Genomic DNA, 22,875 nt, shown 5'->3' on the forward strand with positions numbered 1-22,875 from the left:
CTAAAAGTAATCATGTTCACCTCTTTAGAGTATCCTTTTCACATTGTATGAATGTACACTCAGCTGGATTGTACTTTCAGTGTTTGTACTAGCTTATTTTATGTTTCACTCATTTTGATTAAGACTGCTGCAGTGCAGCTTCTTATACTTCCAGGACAGCCCACTTCCCCACATCTAATTTCTGTCTGGAGTCCTCTTTGTGTACACAATACTTTGCTTCTTTGTATTTGCATGTATCCTAGAGATCCTAGCCCTTGGTGCCAATCTCTGTTAAATGTATTTGCATTTTGGGTGATGTGGAAAGCATTTGGTATTCAAGTGGTTAAGGGGTGCAATGGATTCTGGGTGATTTTGCTAGGCAGGGGAGTTGCTGATGGTGAGACAGCTAGTGTTTATCACCGTTGAGCAAAAAGCACAAAACCAGCTAATTACACCATGTCAGTCTAACGCATGCCGTCCTAACAAGCATAGCACCAGTGTATCTAAAAAACACTGCTTAACCCAAAGCTCACCAGTTATCCTCCTATTACTTGTTTTCTATTATATGCCTTGCTGTCAATTTGTTTACATGAGTGCCAGTCATCAACAAGTGAAAAACAGGTGTGCATGTAGGCCACACCTTGATAGAGAAAGAGAAAAGTGAAAGCGGTCTTGAACAAGGATAATTAGGCAGAGTTTCGAAATTCGGATTTTTATTTCCCAGTGCATAATAAAATGTATTATCCCATGATATAATCAGGGTGACACAATGGATCAGTTGATTACAGCTGATGCTTCCCATCCCCATCTACTTGAATTTGATATCCGGGATGGTTGATGTCAGGCTGGAGTTTGTATGTTCTCATGAGTGTGTGTGAGTTTTAAACAAAGATTTATGTATTAGTTTAACTGAGAACCCTAAATTGTTCTGGGATGTGTAATCTTCACTGCATTAGGCTGGTGTCCTACTTATGGTGTTTTTTTGCTTTTGGTCACAGCAGCTATCGACCCTGTAATGGAAAAAAAGCAGGTTCATAAGATGGGTGCATTGATTAGTACTATAATAGGTTATGGACATAATCTGCAGTGATTTCTGGACAGCATTAATTTTTTTCTGGAATCAAAGATCTAAAGGTATTTCTTCAAGATGAAGCTCACCTCATATACATTCTCTCAACAAAAGATGACTCTCCAAGTTCTAATTGCTGCAGAAGTACATTTTTAAAAGCTCATCTTAAATGCTTTTTAACAATTTGGATGTTTCCTGAATGTGGGTGTTTGAGCACACACTCTGCTCCTCCTGCTGTGGGTGTGTGACATGGGAGGGGTTAAATTTCTGTGCCTGAATGAGAGAGAGTGCAAGAGAGAGAGAGACAGAGAGAGAGAGAGAGAGAGAGAAAGTGAGAGAGGAAAGTAAAAGATGAGTGCTTCTGCTGGATTATGTAAAAGTGTGTGGGGGTGTGTAGTGTATTTATAGAAGCCGCAATAAAAGGTTTAGCATTCCAGCACTTTAGAGAGGGATAGAGACAGAGGAAGAGAGGGAGAAAGAAAGGAGAGGGAAACAGAGAGAGAGAGTGTAACGAGAAGGGGCACATTTGAAGACAGTGTACTATGGAGTGTTTTTGGGAAGTGGGGACTATGGCTAAATGGTGAGAGTATAAGCCTTCCTTTTCGTTTGAGATTTTCAGTGGCTTCTCTAGAGAATCTTTCTTCTAGATTTTCTTTAGTGAGCCATGTGGGTGGGCTGAAATGGCTGACTTTAAAATATGCCAGATAGGCTAAGGAAGGAAAAATAACCTTTCAATGTCATAAACACATTTATTGCTGTTTAGCTCTTTATATTCAGATTTCCTTCAGTTGCAGTTTATTTATAGATGTCTTCCTCTTTCTTTCTTAGAGGATGTATACCTCTTCTTAATATAACTTACCAGAACTACTTTTTTATGAATATACCCCTTTAGTATATTTCATTGTTGTTTAAATAAAGATTATATGTAATGCCATGTCCTGTTGTTAGCTATGTGGAACACATTGTATATGAAGTAATCATCACTTCAATCAGTGGCACATCTCACCTTTATTATTAAGGAGAGTGTATCACTGTACAGAGATTATTTGCACTTTTTGTATTCATTGAAATGTCCTGCTTTTTCTTCCTTTTTGTTTGTTTGAAACATTTCATTTTTCCATATTTAAGGAATTTTTCTATTGCAGATACAGTGCATGAATGTTATTTTCCCCTTCTGTATTTAAACATTCCATTCTGCCTATGTTTTAAATAAATACTGCTATAATTTCTCAATATAAGCAAGTTTCTCCACCATGTTAACACAAGAATGATCTAGTAAAGTTTATGGTTATTCTATGTTTATACATTTTTTCTGTCATCTTTGAATTAATTTAGATCTATGTCTTATTTTTCCTGTTGCATGAGTAACATAACATACCAATCGATGCACTGTAGTGTTTCCTCTTTATGTATGTTTGTACCTTTGCTACTTTCACTGGGGGATGCCCCTCTGATGCCTGAAACATATAAAAGTAGGAGTAACACCTTTTTACTCTTGAATACCAGCCCAGATTTGTTACAATCAGCCTGGAATTTACATTTAAATATTCCTCTGTTTCTTTATCGGTACTGGTAGCTTTGGCATATATCACCTTTCCTCTCTTTACTACTGAACCACTGTAGTACTAGGGTGTTGTACCGTGTTAGCCATTATGAATGTAGAGAAAAGCCAAGCAAAATGACACCTTTTATTGGCTAACTAAAAAGATTACAATATGCAAGCTTTCGAGGCAGCTCAGGCCCCTTCTTCAGGCAAGATGTAATCATCTTGCTTGGCTTTTCTCTACTGAACCACTACATTGAAATGATCTTCTGCTTTCAAATTTTGTTGTTTCTTTTGGATTGCATGGTAGCTTAGTTGTCTGCACTCTTCTCTTATAGCTTCACTGACCACAATTCACAATTCAAGTCTGTAATTTCCAAATTTTCACATTGAATTCTAAATTTGTCCCATGTTCCAAAGATAACATAATATTCAGAAACCCACCTAATTCTAGTTCATGGGTGTGGAGGCCCAGAGCAGCACTGTGCTCAAGGCAAGAAACGTGAGAGTGCTTTTGATATATTGATTTTTTTTTTTATTATACCTATGACATAACTACCAACTAAACTCATAGTTTCTTTTCTCAGTGGGAGATAGGAAGGAATGGAAAAAAACAACTATGCAACTGTCGCCTGTAACCTCGTCTTACTTACTTACTGTCTTACTGCCTATGCTGTACCCCACATATTTCACCCTAGAGATCTCTATTGCAGGCTGCTTGCTGACTGGGGCTGTCTTTACTTTCAAACCTTCACTTCAACACAGTTTACTCCAACAAAGGGCTTCACAAGGGGATCCTCTCATGCACTTAAGGGACCACTGTTAGACAAGGAACAAACAATCTAAACTTCCTAGCTTGATGGTAACAGTCAGACTGAGGCACTGGCTTTAATTTTTTCATACGCATACTCTTTATTTTCATCAAAACCAACAGCAGCAAATATAAAGCAATACATAGAATCATACAACCTAGGTGGGTTAGGTCTTCATGCTGCCCCATTAGCAGCAGCAAGATGCTAGTGACACTCCAGATGATCTATTTCAATAGTTATAGATTATATTTCCTTGATCAAAAAGCAAAAGAAGAAGATTTTTGATGGTGAAAGAGAGCTCTTTGAAAAATGTCAGTTTTATTTTAGCAAGCAGCAACAGAGACAGAGTGCTCTTTTTGGAAAGTGTTTTGTTCTGTGAAAGAAAGTCACTCCCCCCTCCCTTCCAAAATGAGCACATACAAGAAACACTTGGCTTACTTGTTGTCATCTTCATTAGCAGAGCTCAATAACATTTTATAGTTTTCTCAAAACATATTGAATGTATGAACAGAAAATGTTTCAGAATCATTATCACAAGCTCTAGATTAATTTCTCTTTGGAATCAAAAGCTACACAGTCTAACTGCAAAACACTGAATCTTGCTTTGTGCTCGACCTTTCCCAGAGCATACTGCACTCCTGTTCAACTTGACTAAATGCAGACAAAGGCCTATATAACCGCCATGTATAACTGCAATCTTGTCCAGAGTTGGTTTCTGCATTACTTTGCATGCTACTGAGATATACTCAAAGTCTTTGTGATATTGTAATGAAGAAAGTGGGTTAAGAAAATAAATGCATTGTAAATTAGTCATTTTCTGATTTTGTCTATTGATACGTAATTGATGGTTGTCTGGTTTATCTTTATGGATACTGTCAATTCTCTATTTACATTCATGCTATCTTATTATGCCAATACCTATTTAATGCAAATGGATATGGCATGTGTATCAACGGCTAAAATGTGACTGCATAGAATTTGCATCTGCTTAATATGTCTTGATGGGTTTTCATTTTGTGTTCCATATTCTTTTCACATCATTATCTTATGTGTGTTAAGTTAATCGTTAGTCCAAATATGAGTGAGTAAGGGTGCATTTTTTGAGTGATTATGCCCTGAAAAACACTACTGTTGAGTCTGGATTCAGTGCTACCATTATATTCTTCACTTCCTTATGATCTTCAATTGATAGACCAATGGATACAAAAATAAAACAGGATGGCACCATGAGCATTCCATCTTATAGCTTCTGGGTCTTAAGTTTAATTCTAGGCTAATGTGCCATTTCTATGTTTACATGCATTTTTCCAGTTTCCTTTCACAATTCAAAGATTTAAAGTTAGAAAAAGTGGTATGTCTTAATTCAGTGGTTATGTGTAGCTGTTTGTCCGCACGACTCAATAGACAGACATCTCATTTTAGAGTGGACCTTGTTTGTTAATCTGTTTGTATGTTTGCTTGTTTGTTTAAATAATGCTGCCAAGTTAGACACTCTCCTGTGTCCCGAATTCAACTGAGTGAATTACAAAAATTATTTATGGAAGCACCATATAAAATTGTAAATGGACATATTATGAATGTACAATGAATAACAAATGGATTGTGGTAAATTAAGATTTATTGGTAAATTTCTAAATGTATTTACAATCTAATTAGCTTTTTTCTGTTACTTAAACAGACTGGTAGTGTATTAATGTTGAGTTGCTTTTATGCCAAAAGATATTGATTTGATTTACAAAATGGACTATGATCTTTAGTAGTTGTTTAAATGTTATTTTATATTTTACCCAAAATGTTAATTTCTTCAGTTATTTACTAATAAGACTCTTTAACCAACTATTTTCCTTTCTTTGGTTCAGAGTACGCGTTATCTCGTTCTCGTCGGAAGAGTATCGCTACCGGGAAGCAGCACAGCATGGAGACTCCACCTACAGCTCAGCCACAGCCCTTCAGGCAGCCTGTAAGTGACTATGTTGTGAGACTATGTTGTGCTTTTTTGAGAAGATATATAATTGTAGATAAGCATTTAAACAGGAATTCTCAGGCTCTGTGTAATTTCAAATATGACAGAATACTCAGTAATGTGTGTTAAATTGCTGTATTAAAATAATTAATACTCTAAGATTGTGTATTCTGTTAGTTTGCTGAAGTCTACCTATGTGCTTTGAGATATGAAATTGAGCAAATATTTTGTACTGCTTCACAGTATTATGCTCTTGTCATAATTTTTTTTTTTTTTTTTGAAAATTTTACTTTACTGTTATTCTCCTTTCCTGATTCATGTGTGCATGGAAGTTCAACAGCTGTGTTTTCAGATAAGTGGGGGGTGGAATTAGTGAGATAGGAGAGAGAGTAAGTGTGTGTGAGAGAGAGAGAGAGAGGGAGAGGGAGAGAGAGGGGGAGGACAAGCAGGTGTGAAAATAGTCTGTGTTCCTGTGAATTGCTGACGCTTCTGTCAAGTGTTAGAACAGAAGGGGCTTTCCTATGAACTGAAGATGTGGCAGCATGCATGCTGTCCTGACTGTACACCAACCTGCCTAAGAGGCCCCGGAATACACACACCTACTGAATTGAGGATACATATCTGATTACACCTCTTGCTGTATGGGTTAGTTTAATCTTCTCTGTTTGAAAGAAGACTCTTTCAACTTTACACTTCAGCTGAAATAGTGTCCTTGTGGAGACCAGCTGAATCAATTTAAAAAGGAGCTTTAGGATAATACATGGTTTGAAATGAGAAAACCTAAATATTGGAATAAGCTGAAGCTATTATCTGTTTGAAGATTTTGAATAAGGAAGACTAGATGGATCTCTTATATTTAAATGGGTGGGTTCTACACTTATTTAGGCAATGTATTCTTATGAATATAGTATGTGCCTTGGGTGGAGGTATGCTTACTGAGGACCACATGTAAAAGCAGTTGAGCGCAAACATCCACAAGAATAAGCAAAAAAATTAAAACAAAAAAAGAACCCGGCAGGTTGAGAGTTCACATTAAGGAATACAAGCTTGAACAAATGTCTGCTTCTTTTACTGCTTTTTACTTGAGTTTATATATCCCCCGGCTGCGAACAGTGTAGTCGTTGGCTCTCTCTCTCTCTCTCGCTCTTTCCCTTCTCTTTTCAATCTCCCTTTATGGATTTTATAGGTACTGCATTCTGCACAGCTCAACCAATCCTGCCTCAGGTCTTTATAATCTTTTTTCATAAGAAAGATTGACTAACTTATGAATTCTAGATTATTTTAGTTCTTAGATATGGTAGACAGATACATTTACATTTTTACCTAAATCTATCTATCTATCTATCTATCTATCTATCTATCTATCTATCTATCTATCTATCTATCTATCTATCTATCTATCTATCTATCTATCTATCTATCTATCTATCTATCTATCTATCTATCTATCTATAGAGCTTTTTGAGCCGGCGACTAAAGGGTTCTATAAAGCGTGCTAAGAGCCAACCAAAACTGGATCGAACCAGCAGCTTCCGCCACATGATCCTGCCGAGATTCCGAAGTGCAGACCAGGACAGGTAAGTCCACCTTTTTGTACACTTTTCTGCACTTTTGTCTTTGCAGATAGGCATCTCTCTGCCTCTTGCTTCTTTTTCTAAGCACCTATGTAAATGTTTGTCTGTGAAGGAGCATTTGTGGTTGTCAAAGGATTATTTAGAGTGACTGCTGAATTGTTTTCTCTTTCTCCCTCTCTGTTCTTCTGCCCAAAGCTTCCTCATAAAATCTCTTCTTCTTCTTTCCTACCTCTTCTGCATTTGACTATTGTCCCCCTTTTTCCTTTTTGTCATGACCCTGATCGTTTCTGACTCCACATGTTCTCTTTTGCTTTATTTCTTTACTCTTAGTATCATTTTTTTTCTTCCTTTCTTACCCTTTCTGCATTCTCCTTTGTTCTTATACTTGCTTTCACTTGATCATACTGTCCTATTAACTCAGATCTCAAAGCCCTGCTGGGCAAACAGGGCTGGGTTTAGATAAACCCCATTATATAACAGAAAATTGAAGACAGAAACTAAGATGAAATAACTGAAGGAGGGGTTGTCATTTACAGAAACCCCAGAACTTTTAATTTAATATTCACTGCTATCCATAAGATGTATGTGAGATAGATGCAGAGTATACTAATTTATCATGTCCTAGATTTGCTCAAACTGTACCGTGTACTGTATGTGTGTGGGTGAGTGGCTAAAATGATACTCTCATAAGGAAATGTAGACAATTTCCTTTAAGAGGTGGAGCCAGTGAAACCTTGTCATGAGTGATTTAAATGTTGACCCCTGAGGCAGAGAGAGAGAGAGAGGGCGAGTGTGGCAGAACTGAGTGAGGGTATTAAAGGAGAGACAGTAGAGGATATGATGCAGGCAAAAGAACAAGCTATGAAGACTTCCATTTAGTAAAACTGAAGAAGAACGAGTAGCAAGAGAGAGATGATAACTACGTACATTTTCTATGTTTTATTTTCAGTATCTGTTTTAATTTTAAGCGAAGTGCCCAAAGATAGACATTATTTTTTTTTTGAGCTACATAGTATAGGGAAACCTGAAGAGGGGAAACTGAGAAGGAAAGAAGGAATTAATTGAGCAGAATGGTACATTTAGGAGAACTAAGATGGCAGAAAAGTAAGTTTATTAAAAAAGTAGTTAATTCATTTATTTGTCCTTTTCAATGCTGGAACTTTATTACGTTTCTTTATTTTAATTATGCCTCTTGTCCTCTTCTATCTTTTCCAGTTCAGTTTTTTCTCCTCCCACACTCCTGCAGAGTCTTTCCCTCCTGTTCACTTTCCCTTTTTCTCTCTTTCTCTATCACTCCCCCTCTCTGTATCTTCCTTTCTGACTCATACTTCCTTGCCTGTTTATAAATATCTCCTGCATTTCTACTTCCTCCTCTTCTTTTTGTTCTCCTATTTTACTTATAATTTAAATATCTGTCCTCAGTCTTTTGTTCCTTATGTCTGTCTGCCAGAGGTCACTCATTTCAGAGGACAGAGAGAGAAAGGCAAAGAGAGATTTGGAGTGTCTCTGGGCTCAACCTGCCATACCTCTTTTGCTTTGGGTGGTGCTGCGGAACAAACACACAGGTGTAGAGGGCTTGCCTCTCCAGCTGAGGTGCAGGGGATTGCTGCGATGCAGCTGTGTCCATGTGGGTGACCTTGTCTCTCCACCTGTTTCCTCTGGGCGTCTTTGACTGTAAAATCCATCTCTCTGGTTAGTGCTGCCTCTAAGACTGCTCTGTGCAGTTAGTGTTGCCTCTAAAACTAAGTTCTGTTGTCAGTTTTGCTACTACGTGATCTCTGTCTTTCTCTGTTGTTTTTCCTTTAACCTTATGTGTCTAAGAGTGGCCCTTCCCCTTTAAGCCTTTTGTTTCTGTATGTTCTTTTTTTAATGATTTCTTACAGTTTTGTTTGTGAGTGTTCCCAGTATGGATTGGTTTATTACATCAATATTTGTTGTGAGTGGTTTTGCCTTTGCGTCTCAGTGTTCAAAGCAGCTGTCTATTATTCATCCATCCATAGTTATGTTGCTAAAGTATTATAAAGTTCAGTAAACCTGTTATTAATGAAACCACTGTGTAGAAATTAATAATACAAAATAATTTACACAAATAGAATTAACACAGATCATCTTGGCTTTTCATGCAGTATGAAGCTGAACTTTTTGTTTTCCTTGGTATTAATCTTTTCAGTTTAAGGAAATCGACCGTAAAGTTTATAATGGATTAAGAATGAGCAAAAGTGAAAAAGGTGAGCAGGGAAGATTAACTAATACTAGGCAAAGTGCAGTGTTCTAATTTCTTTTGACTCTTTCTTTTGAGAGAAGACTGCAAAAACGTCTAATTTCAGGATGGTTTTGAAAATCTATTGTCTAAGATAATTAGATTTTTTTAGAGAACGTAAAAGACAAATATCGAGGCAGAACGTTCTTCATGTTATCTGTTCTCAGTGTTTAATAATTAATTCTGCTTGTTACTTTTGTCTCTATTTTGAATATCAAACTAATGATTGGGTTCTGATAAAATGGTCAAAATGAAAATTGGCAGGGATTACTAAAATTGCCAATGTACAAGATTGACTTTAGCAGTCAAGGGATACCAAGGCATTTATAAAAAGAACTTGAGGTCCAAGTTATAAAAGATGGTGCTGGTGCATAATGGGCAGGGCACAGAAATTACGCATATACCATCACACTTGTTGTGACAAAATAAAGCAGAATTTCATGAAGGAGCTTTGGAAGACCAGCGACAGAAGTGAAAGCAAGCAAAGAAATCCAGATTTAAGCAAGCGAGAGGGGCAGGGATAGAAGGTGGGCTGGGCAGACTTACTAATGATATAGAGGCCACACGAAACATACAGGGACTTTCTAGACTGACAATACAGTTATTAGATTTCCAGTTTATTGGACCAACTTGGAAATGATTGTTAGGAATAGTAAACATGAGATGATAGCTTTCTATAACCTTACTGGACACACCTTCTATCCCTCTTTCCTCATCTCTACTCACCTTTCTTCTGTCACACAGATGCTCCCTCTTCATCTTCCCTTCTTCCTCCTCCAAATACCTTGACTCCTGTTATTCTCTCAGCCTTTTTCTTCCCTCTCATAGTCCCTGCCTCTCCCTGCCCACACCCGTTTCTACTTCACTTAGTCCCTTACTGTTCCCACTCCCTTTCTCCCTCCCTCCCTCTCACACTTTCTCTCGTTCCCTCTCTCTCAGGACTCGTTTGATGCAGAGCTTTAAGGAGTCTCACTCCCATGAGTCTTTGCTCAGTCCGAGCAGTGCAGCTGAGGCACTGGAACTCAGCCTTGATGAGGACGCCATCATCAAACCAGTTCATTCCAGTATACTGGGCCAGGAGTTCTGTTTCGAGGTGAGCAACGCTAGAACAGCCAGTTTGCTTCAGATGTTCTGTTCTGAAGTAACAAAGTAATAAGCTCAGCCAAAATCAAGTCTTATAGCCAATATTTTATTTGCAAATTTTTCTCTTTGTGCATACAGGAGTCAAAATATCTCTGTTTGTCCTGGTCCCACTTCTATCTGCTCAGTCTAGCCTTTCTCTGCTCATTCTTTAGTGGCCTCTTTCTGCTCAGCCTGACCTTTCCCTGCTCATTCTAGTCTGATCTCTTTTTGACCTGACCTGATCTATTTCTGTATATCCTTATCCTGCCCATCTATGTTCTCTATAGCCATGCTTTGCTTGGCCTTCTCTGGGGTGTGTTTTTTTGTGTGTCGCAAGTGTTTTGCTTTTAGTAGTATCATTTATATTGTCTCTGTTAATCTGACTATTTCAGTTTTGTGCACACATAACTTTTGCACATTTTTGAATCTGTTTAGGTGACCACTGCCTCAGGTACAAAATGTTTTGCGTGCCGCTCAGCAGCTGAAAGAGACAAATGGATTGAGAATTTGCAGCGAGCAGTCAAACCTAATAAGGTGAGTTCACACCTTAAACTTAACATTCACATTGATTTTGCAAATTGCTTTCAAAGTGTATATTTCTCACTTAATTGCAATTAATAAAGAAATGTGCGATGTACTACTTTTTTTGATTAGGATAATAGCCGACGTGTGGATAATGTCCTTAAACTGTGGATTATCGAGGCACGAGATCTGCCAGCAAAGAAGCGTTACTACTGTGAGCTGTGCTTGGACGACATGTTGTACGCACGCACCACAAGCAAAGCACGGACCGACAACGTGTTCTGGGGGGAACACTTTGAGTTTAACAATCTCCCAGCTGTGCGTAATCTCCGAATCCATCTATACAAAGAAACCGACAAGAAGCGCCGCAAAGAAAAGAGTTCTTACCTGGGCATGGTTAACATTCCAATTTCCAGCATTTCAGGCCGGCAGTTTGTGGAGCAGTGGTACCCGGTGGTGCAACCCACTGCTTTGGGAAAGGGAGGCTCTGGGTCATCTAGCAAGTCTGGCTGCCCCACTATCCGCATCAAATCACGGTACCAAACTATGAGCATTTTGCCCATGGAGCTCTATAAGGAGTTTGCAGAATATGTTACCAACAACTACCGGACACTTTGCATGGTGCTGGAACCAGTGCTGAGTGTTAAGAACAAAGAAGAAGTGGCATGTGCACTTGTGCACATTCTGCAGAGCACAGGGAAGGCTAAGGTTAGTAGAGATTGTAAGAGCTGTCCATAGTTCTGAATCTCAGAATAAAATATATGGCATTTGGCAACTGACTGTAAGATGTTGTAGGTAAGCTGTGCGACAGATAGAGTATATAATATATTGGTAACAGTTGGCACAGTGGGCCCAGCTGCTTTACAGGTTTTTAGACATGGGTTCATCTCTCTGTCTGGTCAGTGTCTGTGTAGAGTTTACATGGTCTCTTTCTGTCTAGAATGGGTTTAGCCTAGTGACTGTGGTTTTGTTTCATATCTCTGTGTTAAGTTAAATTCTTGGCTTCTGCCCAGAACTGCTAGGGTAGACTCCAGCCAGAGGCAAAAACAGTGATTTAAAAAGCAGTTGGATATATGTTACATTTGTTATGTCTAAATATCAGTTTATTTTATGTTTAGAAGTTGTTGTTACTTTTATTCTATGGCAGGATTTCCTGTCAGATATGGCAATGTCAGAAGTGGACCGTTTCATGGACAGAGAACATCTCATTTTCCGTGAAAATACACTTGCCACCAAGGCTATTGAAGAGTACCTGAAGCTTATTGGACAAAAGTATCTCAAGGATGCTATTGGTTGGTATTCCTAAAGAGGTGTACAGCTCTTGAATGCAAAGCTGACCATTAAATTACATATAGAGTATGGTTGTATACCAAGATATTTTTTGTGTCTGTATCAGATATAACTTAGTGTGCTCAGGGCTATATGTGTTTCCTAGGAGAGTTTATTCGAGCACTGTATGAGTCAGAAGAGAATTGCGAAGTCGACCCAATGAAGACATCACCTTCTGTGCTTGCTGACCATCAAGCAAATCTGAGAATGTGCTGTGAGTTAGCGCTTTGCAAGATCGTCAACTCTCATTGGTCAGTAACTGTTTCAGATTTTGCAATACTGCATCATTTGTATGTTCCTTTTTAAAGTTCAGCATATTTATTTATATATTGCATTTCTGTACAGTTTTATCTCAGATGGGCATTGTTTATATGCAGCTGTAAATGAAAATGTCAATATTTTGGATTGTTATCAATATTCAGTTTGCACTTTCCCTTTAACTTAGTGTGTTTCCACGTGAGCTAAAGGAAGTATTTGCATCATGGCGCATTCGCTGTGCAGAACGTGGCCGGGAAGACATTGCTGACCGCCTGATCAGTGCCTCCCTTTTTCTTCGTTTTTTGTGTCCCGCGGTAATGTCACCGAGTTTGTTCAATCTGACTCAAGAGTATCCTGATGAACAGACATCCCGTACCCTTACCCTCATTGCCAAGGTCATCCAAAACCTTGCCAACTTCACCAAGTAAGTATCTATTTTAAAACAAGTAAAAACTAGTGGTAGAGGAATGATTTCTTATTTAATCATGTAATAGGAGAACATCTTGTATCAAAAGAGGTCACATACCTTTTCAGAATGTAAAGGAGAGCTGACTGTGCTCATTTCCTAGCAGATTAAAGTGCAATTTGGCTTAATTTATAAACAAAAACCTGCCTCAAAATGATACTGTTAAGTTTATTCTTTAAAAATATATAAGTTGCCAACTAGTTTCCTAATGTATTAAAGATATTGTAGTTTATAAAAAAAATCTTAAAAAAATACACATATATATTTTTTCCATGAACGTCAATTTGAAAGTCGTTTGTTTATTTTCTGAAGCCACTTGTTTCAATACAAGGTCCAAGGTAGAACCCATCCCCTGGACAGGATGCGAGACTTTCCTATGCTCAGACTGATACCAGGCCAGGTTAATGGTCTTAACCTTTACAAAACAGCCCTTACAGACCACTACTTACCAATAAACCGCCATGCTGCCATCGATTTGAAATGGTAATCGTAAGTTAACATCAAGGGTCTAACACCCTTAATAAGAATAGCTTTATAGAACTTTAAAATTCCAAAGCAGTTAAAATGCACGTTTCTTTATTCATTGTAGTGTATAATAGTACGTAATGGGAGAGACTTTTAAAAATACTTTTTTTGTATTATGTATGGGGCTGCCATTAATTAACTGAGGAATATTGCGCCTGGTGGCCGGGCCTGCACCCATGGGGCTCGGCCGGGCACAGCCCGAAGAGGCAACGTGGGTCCCCCTTCCCATGGGCTCACCACCTATGGGAGGGGCCAAGGAAGTTGGGTGCAGTGTGAGTTGGGTGGTGGCCGAAGGCAGGGACCTTGGCGGTCCGATCCTCGGCTACAGAAGCTGGCTCTTGGGACATGGAATGTCACCTCTCTGAAGGGGAAGGAGCCTGAGCTAGTGCGCGAAGTTGAGAGGTTCCGGCTAGATATAGTCGGACTCACCTCGACGCACAGCTTGGACTCTGGAAGGAGTCAGATGAGGTGGCTCGGGCATCTGATCAGGATGCCTCCTGGACGCCTCCCTGGTGAGGTGTTCCGGGCACGTCTAACCGGGAGGAGGCCCCGGGGAAGACCCAGGACACGCTGGAGGGACTATGTCTCTCGACTGGCCTGGGAACGCCTTGGGATTCTCCCGGAAGAGCTAGAAGAAGTGGCCGGGGAGAGGGAAGTCTGGGCATCTCTGCTCAAGCTGCTGCCCCCGCGACCCGACCTCGGATAAGCGGGAGACAATGGATGGATGGATGGAATATTGTTTGTAAAGTATGATGCATAACCAGTACAAAACACCAATGGTTCAAACAATTAATTTCACAATAAAAAATATTTTATTTTATAGTTACTATTGAAGATTCTAATTCTCATTGAAAATTGTGTGCTAGGCAGCATCATGACATAATATCTAGTATTCTTACCACAAATCTAAAGGGCTACTGGGTTGAATTCCTAACTCAGTTGTTGGAAATTTCCATGTTTTTAGTGAGTCTGCAAGGGTTTCCTCCAACATTATAAAGATCTGCAAATTAAGACTGTTCTAGACTCTAAACTGGTATTGGGTGAGGAAGTGTGGGTGTGTACATGGGTGTGACCTGGAATGTTTTAGCATTTAACCAGGAGTCCATTCCTGGTTCCTGTGTTGTGTCCAGGCTACATATGACACTGTAGTGTAACAGATTGGTTTGAAAAACATGAACAGTACATAAGGTAAACAATTCTATCTTTTATTATTATTTATGTTATATATACTGCTGGAAGAGTAGAAGAACCTTCTACTACATTTGACAACACGAGTTTTACTTACCACATAAGTGTAATCCAGACTTTTTAAAGATGTCTTCAAAGAGCTTGCAATTGAATATTAGTGACTTTAAAATCAGGAAAATATGTTTACCATATCTATAATTGTTCTTTAAAATTAAATCTAAATTTACTAAAGAAGCATTTAAACACAATATTATTGTTAAAACTGCAGCAAGAGTTATTTTTAGTTACAAGCCTAAAATTTAGGTGCAGTAAATATATGACTGAGAACAGTTGCAGGATCATATCATTCTTGAAGCTGTTTTACCCTCCACTCATACTTATTTTTCTGGGCTGTGACATAGTAATGCTTGACTGCTTTGCATTTATCCAATGTTCCTGTAGACTACTATTTTCATAAGGGCTCGTTCATACTTCACGCTCAGAACGTGTACACGCACGCATCCCAGCATTCATTTGACGTGTCCTCTGTGCAGGTCCTCAGAAATTAATGCGACGCGTGCAAGAGTTGCAGTACCAACTAAAATTCGGGGGCCACAGTGTGATAAAAGTTGAAATGTGACACCAGACTCTCTGTTTACTATCAATATCTGACAGAAAGCCACTTTGAGGATCCTCTGGGATCGATGTGCATGCTTTGATGTTTAATGAATGGTTCGATGTGGTGAAGCAAAATGCCAACATACAAATGCATTCGTTGTGCTTTTATATTCAAGCGTCGCATATTCCCCATCGTAATGACACAATACATTTTAAAAGTCTCACATACTGTCTTCTGTGCCGTCTTTTTTTTTTTTTTTTGCACCTTCACAACAGCATCAGAATGTACGGCAGCATATTTGAGCCATAGAGAAAAAAATGAAGGACATGGTGAAAAGGTGTATTTTGTGATTAAAGTGGAAATTTCGGCTTTAATGTCGAAATGTCCACTTTAACCTCGTGGTTTACTTTATCATTAAAGCAGACCGTCATAAACATCATCTTAAAACCGATCCAACTGTTAATTGCTATGCACTTCTGGGGCTTCCTGCTGATCTGACAGCAGCAGCAACCAGCAATAGATCACCACACAGCACACATTTCATTTATTCCAACGCTCTGCACATTTAGAATCCTTAGATTTATACTTGATATCACTTTCATGATGAAATGCATTAAAGTATGTATGTTACATTTTACAGATAAATCGTTAATTTTGTTTAAATAATGAATACTGTTAATAATTACAAACATGGGGGTGATACAGTGGCAGAGCGGTAGTGCTGCTGTGTCACAGCGAGTCATGTCACTGGTATTCCCTGCCAGGAGTCTGCATATTTTCCTGGTGGATTTCCACAGTTTGCTCTGGTTTCTTCAAAAGATATTCAAATTTGGTGACACTAAAATGACACTAGTGTATGTGTGTGCATGTAGTCACCTTGCAATAAGCTGATGCCTCGTCCAGGGAATTTGTTTCTTTCTCGCGCCCGATGCTTGCTGGAACGGGCGCATCCCCGGATTCATGGACGTAATCATTAAACATCCCTTTCAGAGATATTGTGGCAAGGTGTCCTCTGAATTTAATGGATGTTTCAGGCAATTCACAACAAAGCGAAGCCGAACATTTTCTCACTGTGATGATATCTTGCACTGCCACCTGGTTTATGTAAAGTACGCGCACAAGTATAAACAGTAAAACACTTGTGTAGCAGTTGTGTTCACTGGAGCATGCGTCGTGTGAAGTATAAACCTGGCCAAAGAATTACTTAGTAATACTTTGAAATTATTTCAGTTTTTTTTTGTCTGGTGACTCCTGACTTACTAGTATAAGAAAACCCCCACACAGGAATTACTATTTGACACATCTTGATGTCTAGTTATGCAGGACATTGAGCTTTTTGGGGTTCCGTCTTATTTTTGTCTCCTTAGACATGGTCAACCTTCATTTTAGGTCATTTTTGCAGTGAATTACAATCTTATGATAAAGAGTAAACCAATAGGTGTCTTCAGCAAAAACTATCATAAGAACTTGGAGTTGTGCTTGCAACATCATCTAACCCTAGGGGTTCACTCCCTAAAGGGATATGAGGGGTCAGAGTTACTCCTTTTAAGTAAACTTCAAAAAAATGGGGATCAGTAGCATATGCATGTGAAGTGTCATTTTATGCTATTTCAAGGAAGAATATGTAAATATTTTTCTTATTTTTCATATTTGATTTTTTAGCACTCTAAGAGCCACTCTTGGATGGTTACAAATGACAACTTTCATACATAATCATATGGAGTATCATTTTAGACTATTTCATGGTCAGTGATTATGAATATTATCCTTTACTGGGGATCTAGTCTTCTGTAGATCTCTATCAGAGGGTGAAAAATTACAAATGTTTACAATCAGGAATATTCAGACTTTAAACATCTTGAAGTAAACATCATGAAGTAAGCTACCTTTTTAAGAACACCTGCAATTTGGATGGCTTACACTAATTCTAACTTTTTGTCACTTAAATATGATCTACAGTAAATATAAACAAGCATTTTTTCACATAGCAGAGCAGGTAGCATTTTTACTTGGCAGTGTTTAGGCCTTGGTTTGATTCCTGGTTGAGTGTTTTGTGTTAATGTAAGTTTCCACTAGGAAATTCAGTGAGTTTGGGAAATATGTGGAAAAATATAAAAGCATTCTTTTTACAAAAGTTGATAAAAATATCTTCAAACACTTTTGAGTTTAGATTTTGAAGAATAGAAAAGAAAATGCTAATACCTACAAATACAGTTTTGGTATACCACATCTCTATCTCAATCTTGCTATGTATAGCAAGCAAAAACAAAACAGATCTCCAAAATCCTCTACAATTTACTCTTTAACAGTTGTTGTGAACTGTTTCTACATAGAGTATAAAGTAAAGCATTCAATAGAAATAATGTGTTTTTTGACATGCAGTGAATTGTAAGCTATAAGATACTTCCAGGTCATCTTTTTTTTCTGTGGATTCAGGTTTGGCAGTAAAGAAGAGTACATGAGTTTTATGAATGAATTCTTGGAGATGGAATGGGGTTCAATGCAGCAGTTCTTGTATGAGATCTCCAACCTGGACAGTGTGACGAATGCAGGAAGCTTTGAGGGTTACATTGATCTGGGTCGAGAGTTATCAACACTGCACTGTCTGTTGTGGGAAACAATGGCACAACTGAGCAAGGTCTGTTTTCTAATGTGCATACATATGAAAAAATAAATAAATTAAAAAGACATAGTTCAAAAGATGCAGTGGCCATAATTCTGAATGATCAAACCAACCTTATTTATATGTGTTCACGATGGTTGAATGAAATTCAAAACATGTTAATTTTTGTTCAACAAAGAGATCATAGCCCAAGTAAATCATTTTTTGCTTGTTGTTTAACTCAGGAAGCAATCATCAAGTTGGGCCCATTGCCTCGGTTATTGAATGACATCAGTGTGGCTCTTAGAAACCCACACCTGGAGCGCCAGCCTAGCCACCAAACAGAAAGGTTGCATTCCCGCCCTAGCTTCAACCGTGGTGTTTCCTCTGACTTCCAAAACCTCATGATGCGAGAACTTAACAGGTTAGACGTCCACAGTAAGATGAAGAAATCCTAACAGTAGCACTGAGAAGCTGTCAAAATACCCAAAACTACCTGAAATTTCTGATAATTGTTGTATGTTTTTATATTTTCAATTAAATTAGCTAAGAAACAGTTTTGTTCAGTCGTTTTTTGAAATAGGAATATGATTGTTACAGTCTTTTAACAGTACCACACAGACAACTCTAAACCCTTATCCATGATTCTCTAAATTATTATTTTCCTTCCCTCCTAAGAAATGCTTCTTTTACAGATCTATTGATGTCACACGGCTGCCTTCCCCAACTTCTGCCTTGACTTCAGGAGGTGGGGGGCTTTCACAAGGGGGTCCAGGTGGGATTTTGGACCGTGATCATCCCCACCGTGCTTCGAAGGATGTTTTTTACGTGACCAGGCCACCTTTGGCCCGATCGAGCCCTGCGTACTGCACCAGCAGCTCAGACATCACAGAACCTGATCCAAAGGTTTGTTAAAGAGCTTGCTCAAAATAATCTACAAATCTCTGAAGAATTCTCATCTTAGGTTTTTGTTCATACAGCATTCAAAGTTATAATTAGGCTTTCTGGTATAGTTAGTTTATTGTTAACATTAATTATTGAAATTTTTTTTGCTGTTTCTTGAACCAAATTTTTAATTTTACAATGTGAAATATTATCACACATAGGAAAAGGGTAAAATTAGTAACACACAGGGAACCAAATGCTGAAATCTTTCTAGCTTTTATGTTCTTGAAGATACAGATGTGCTTGCTTTCTTGAGTGTTTATATCTGTCATAATAATCACTTTAATCTTTAATAATTTTCTTTTGTATTTTCTGTGTTTGCTTAATCTCTGAGAGACAGTGACATCTTACCCAATCTCGGCAACTGTTTTCTTGAGTACTTGTGGTTTGTGATGTTTAATACTACTGCAGAGATCACGTTTGGGGTCAGTTTCAACCACTAAAAAGTGTATTATCTGTTTTGTGACCACAGTTTATGCCATACTTCTGATAACACAAATAATTGTTTCATCACACTGACTCTAAGTAAGCCTTCAAACCTTATATGTACTGTATATATCAGTCTATTTAAGAAATGTATCCTTCTTCTGTGAATGAATAAGAATAGAGTTGAACCTATGCTGAAAGTAAACTCAGTCTGCATTTGTTGAATTAATTGCTTTGTAGTTGCTTGTATTTAAAAATAAACTGGGCATATGTATAAATATACAGTATATATATTGGTCAAAATTGCTTACAATTGTAATAGATTTTGGGTGGCCAGACAGTACAGTGGGTATCATTAATTAACACTTTACAGTGGTTGGGCATCCCAGTTTGGCTCTTAGTTGGGGTGCATTCAGTTTGATGTCTCTTTGTGTCAGGTTAATTATTTACACTAATCTGGGCTGATATAAATGAGCCATTTATACTGGGGAAAAAATTCATGTAGTCCATTTAATTTTGATAAGGGTAGGGCAATGTACAAGTCTACAAATATAATGCAGTTAAAATAAAAACTGTGTTTCTTTAGCTTAAAGTCTTTTTCTTACCTGTGACTAGTGGCACCTTGTTTGTTTTGTACCTTTAACTGCTCTGTTCAGTTTCTTTTTACATTTTAAAACATCTTTTAACTACATCTCACTGCAGAATACTGTAAATAGAGCACTACTTTTAATAAAGGGCAGCTGCACATGTAGTTTACCTATTTTTGCATTAAGAAATGTGTAAAATATTAAGATTTTGTTTTGGAAATACAAAAGTAGCAGCAATCTGTGTTGATGTCTTGTGTTTAAGAGTCTTTACAATGTTTTCAGTTGGAAGCTTTTTATATGTTGTTTTGAAAAGCTGAAAACAGAAGCAAGTGGCAGCTCCTGTTGTCCAGCCACAGCACAGAATTTACGGTATTCTTCTACTCTAAAACTGAGTGTACTGTCATTTGCTTCACTGAATTGTCTGAATACATTTTTGACTGCTCTAGTTTGTATTATCTCAATTCAATTATAATTCAACAGAAAAGGCCAAATGACAGAGGAAGAGGTATTAACCTTCATGTGACCAATGTAGCATGCCAATAAAAAGAAGTTTAATCTATATGGCAAATGGAGAAGAAGGTGCAGTACCGCAGTTGCAAAACTGAATAAAAATAATTATATATAAAATAATTATTATATAAAAATCATTATAATTATAAATATTTTGAAGGAAAGAGAATAGTAATGGCAAATTAAATGGAAGTCATGACCCATTGCTTATGAGATATTCATATTTGTAAAATATGACTGTTAGTGTTCAGTGCAATACTAGAAAACAAAAATTAAACCTCTCTGAGACCTGCAACCAATATTTGGAGAAAATAATATAGCCAACCTTGCCATTCTGTAACTGAGTAACTTTTTCACTGAACTTAGAATGGGATTATCCCAGTGTTAAACCTTCATGTTCCTCTTACAGTTCAGATAAATGTTTTGTTCCAGTTTACAAGATTCTGTATACCAGGATACACATAACCACTGCTAAAGTTGTATTACATCCATGCTGAATGTTTGTCAAATGACTGTTGTCTCTAGCTCCCCCCACATTCCCATATTTTATAATGGAGTTCTAAAAATTATGAACTCATTTTATTGAACTGAGATTTAACAAGATGAGCAGCTGTCGTATATATTTAAAATGTTATTAAAATGACAGAGAGTGTTCACCTTATTTCAAAATATCTTCAAATATTTTACATAAGTAACAGAACAGAACTTTCAAGAGAAATACATAGTTTAGTTTATCATATAAATATTGATACATTTACTCATAAATTAAAACATTTGCTAAGAAATTGGTAATATATGTTTAATCTGCTTCTTTACATTGCAAGCTTTCCCCAACTTCTTATTGTCTGCTAGGCAAAAAAAAAGCATTATTTAGTATTATCCTCCTATCCTCCAACAGAAATTGACACCATTATTCTGACAAAACAGTTGCTTACACAAACTGATGGAGCAGGACGTGATTTCCTTAGGCCTTTCTGAGTTCTGCTCTCAACGAATAAGTTAGTTGCATTATTTGGACAATTCATTGCTATTTCTCACAGCAAATTAGCTGACATTTGCACTGAGGAACACTTGATTGAGAGGTGGTATGAAAAGGAATACAGGAAATCTAAAAAGATATTAAAAGTCAAAATGCATTCTGTATACATGTTAAAGAAAGTTAGAATAGCCATGCCTTGGCAAAGCAGTATGGGCAGAGGTTTGAGAGCTGAACTGCTTATTTATTTATACTGCGGTCAGTCTTTCAAACTATAGGTAACTTGAAAGATTTTAGTTAATCTTATGTAAATATTATCACAGTGTTTTTAGTTGGTTTATTTTCAGTTAGCCCATGAAAGGCTCCTAAAATTTCTGTATTTTTTTATAACCATTAATATATTATTGATTGTTATATTTGAATGTACCTTTTTAAAAAATAAAACATTTCAGTATTAAAAAGTCATAATAATTAGATAAGCACTTCAGCTTCCCAAGTCTAGCATTATGTGGAGTTTGCGCAATCTCCCAGTATGTGTGTGTGTGTTTTTTTTTTTTTACATACTCCATTTTCCAACCGTATCCCATATACAGGTTGGTTGGAAATAATAAATTGGCCTAGTATAGGTATATAAAGAGTGGGCCCTGCAGTTAAATGTTGCTCTCTCCAGGATAGGTTTATGCCATATTCCCCATCCTGCTAGGATAGTTTTTGGTATGAAAATATTTATTTTCATTACAGGCACAGTATTTCCATCTATTTTTAGCCTAGATGCAATAAAAACCTGCAGCTTCTTTTAGCTGTCTCCTGCACTTACCTAAGATATAATTATCAAGATTATGGAAAGAGTCGTCAATAAATTAAGGTATACAGATATATTCACAATGAGGATAATCACAAAGAGCTTCTGTGATAGGGATCAGTATGCCTTTTTTATTATTCAGTTTAAAATAAGTAAACATGTTTAGAGTAGTTAATAAAAACACACACTTCATCAGTGGGAGGGCAGAAATAAGAGAAGCACACATTTTCAGGATATGAATATTACTTTTTCTGCAACACATGGATTCTGTTAAACTAAAGTTACCAAAGAAAGCCTGCTTATAACTGTGTACTGCATGGTTGTAGTTTCAGTTAATTTTCTTGTGATTTCATGCCAGCATTACCTATTAGGCAATGTTTACCAAAGAGCTGGCACTAGCAGTAAAGCCACTATTTTGTAAGTGTTTGCACTCATTTGCTCTAGCTGTTTTATGTTGTGTAATGTTACCATTCCCTGCATGCCACACTGCTGTACTACCCAGCATACAGTGGTCCCTGCCAGTTTAAGTCGCTTATTGTGGATGTCTTCTGGCTGTGCCTTTTCTGGGTTTAATCTTGTTGTCATCCAAGCATTGCCCTGCATATCGCACAGCCAGGCTCTGTGGCAGTGATATTATTTCTCTCTCGCTGTCTTTGTGTCTAGGTGCTAAGTGTCAACAAGAGCGTGTCCATGATGGACCTGCAGGACAGTCGAATGAACAGCGTGTCCAACCTGCACAGTGTGGGGGACATGCTAAACAGCAGCCAGGCCTCCATCGCAGGACTGGGTGGACTTGGAGGCCTGGGACTTGGGGGGGGT

The 22,875-nt window shown here is 37.7% G+C and overlaps 1 protein-coding gene across 1 annotated transcript in view; it reads left to right on the forward strand.

Annotated features, from left to right (window-relative positions):
- The window catches only part of syngap1b (synaptic Ras GTPase activating protein 1b), a 64,279-nt gene that overhangs the window by 26,603 nt on the left and 14,801 nt on the right, over positions 1-22,875 (forward strand). Inside the window, 12 exon segments of the mRNA XM_051929415.1 lie at positions 5,263-5,363; positions 6,822-6,943; positions 10,140-10,293; positions 10,758-10,856; positions 10,977-11,552; positions 11,992-12,136; positions 12,280-12,424; positions 12,619-12,855; positions 17,645-17,846; positions 18,056-18,234; positions 18,506-18,716; positions 22,720-22,875. Coding sequence (XP_051785375.1) covers positions 5,263-5,363; positions 6,822-6,943; positions 10,140-10,293; positions 10,758-10,856; positions 10,977-11,552; positions 11,992-12,136; positions 12,280-12,424; positions 12,619-12,855; positions 17,645-17,846; positions 18,056-18,234; positions 18,506-18,716; positions 22,720-22,875 — 2,327 coding nt within the window.

This window comes from Erpetoichthys calabaricus, chromosome 1 (genome assembly GCF_900747795.2).
Source record: "Erpetoichthys calabaricus chromosome 1, fErpCal1.3, whole genome shotgun sequence".
NCBI classification, from domain to species: domain Eukaryota; kingdom Metazoa; phylum Chordata; class Cladistia; order Polypteriformes; family Polypteridae; genus Erpetoichthys; species Erpetoichthys calabaricus.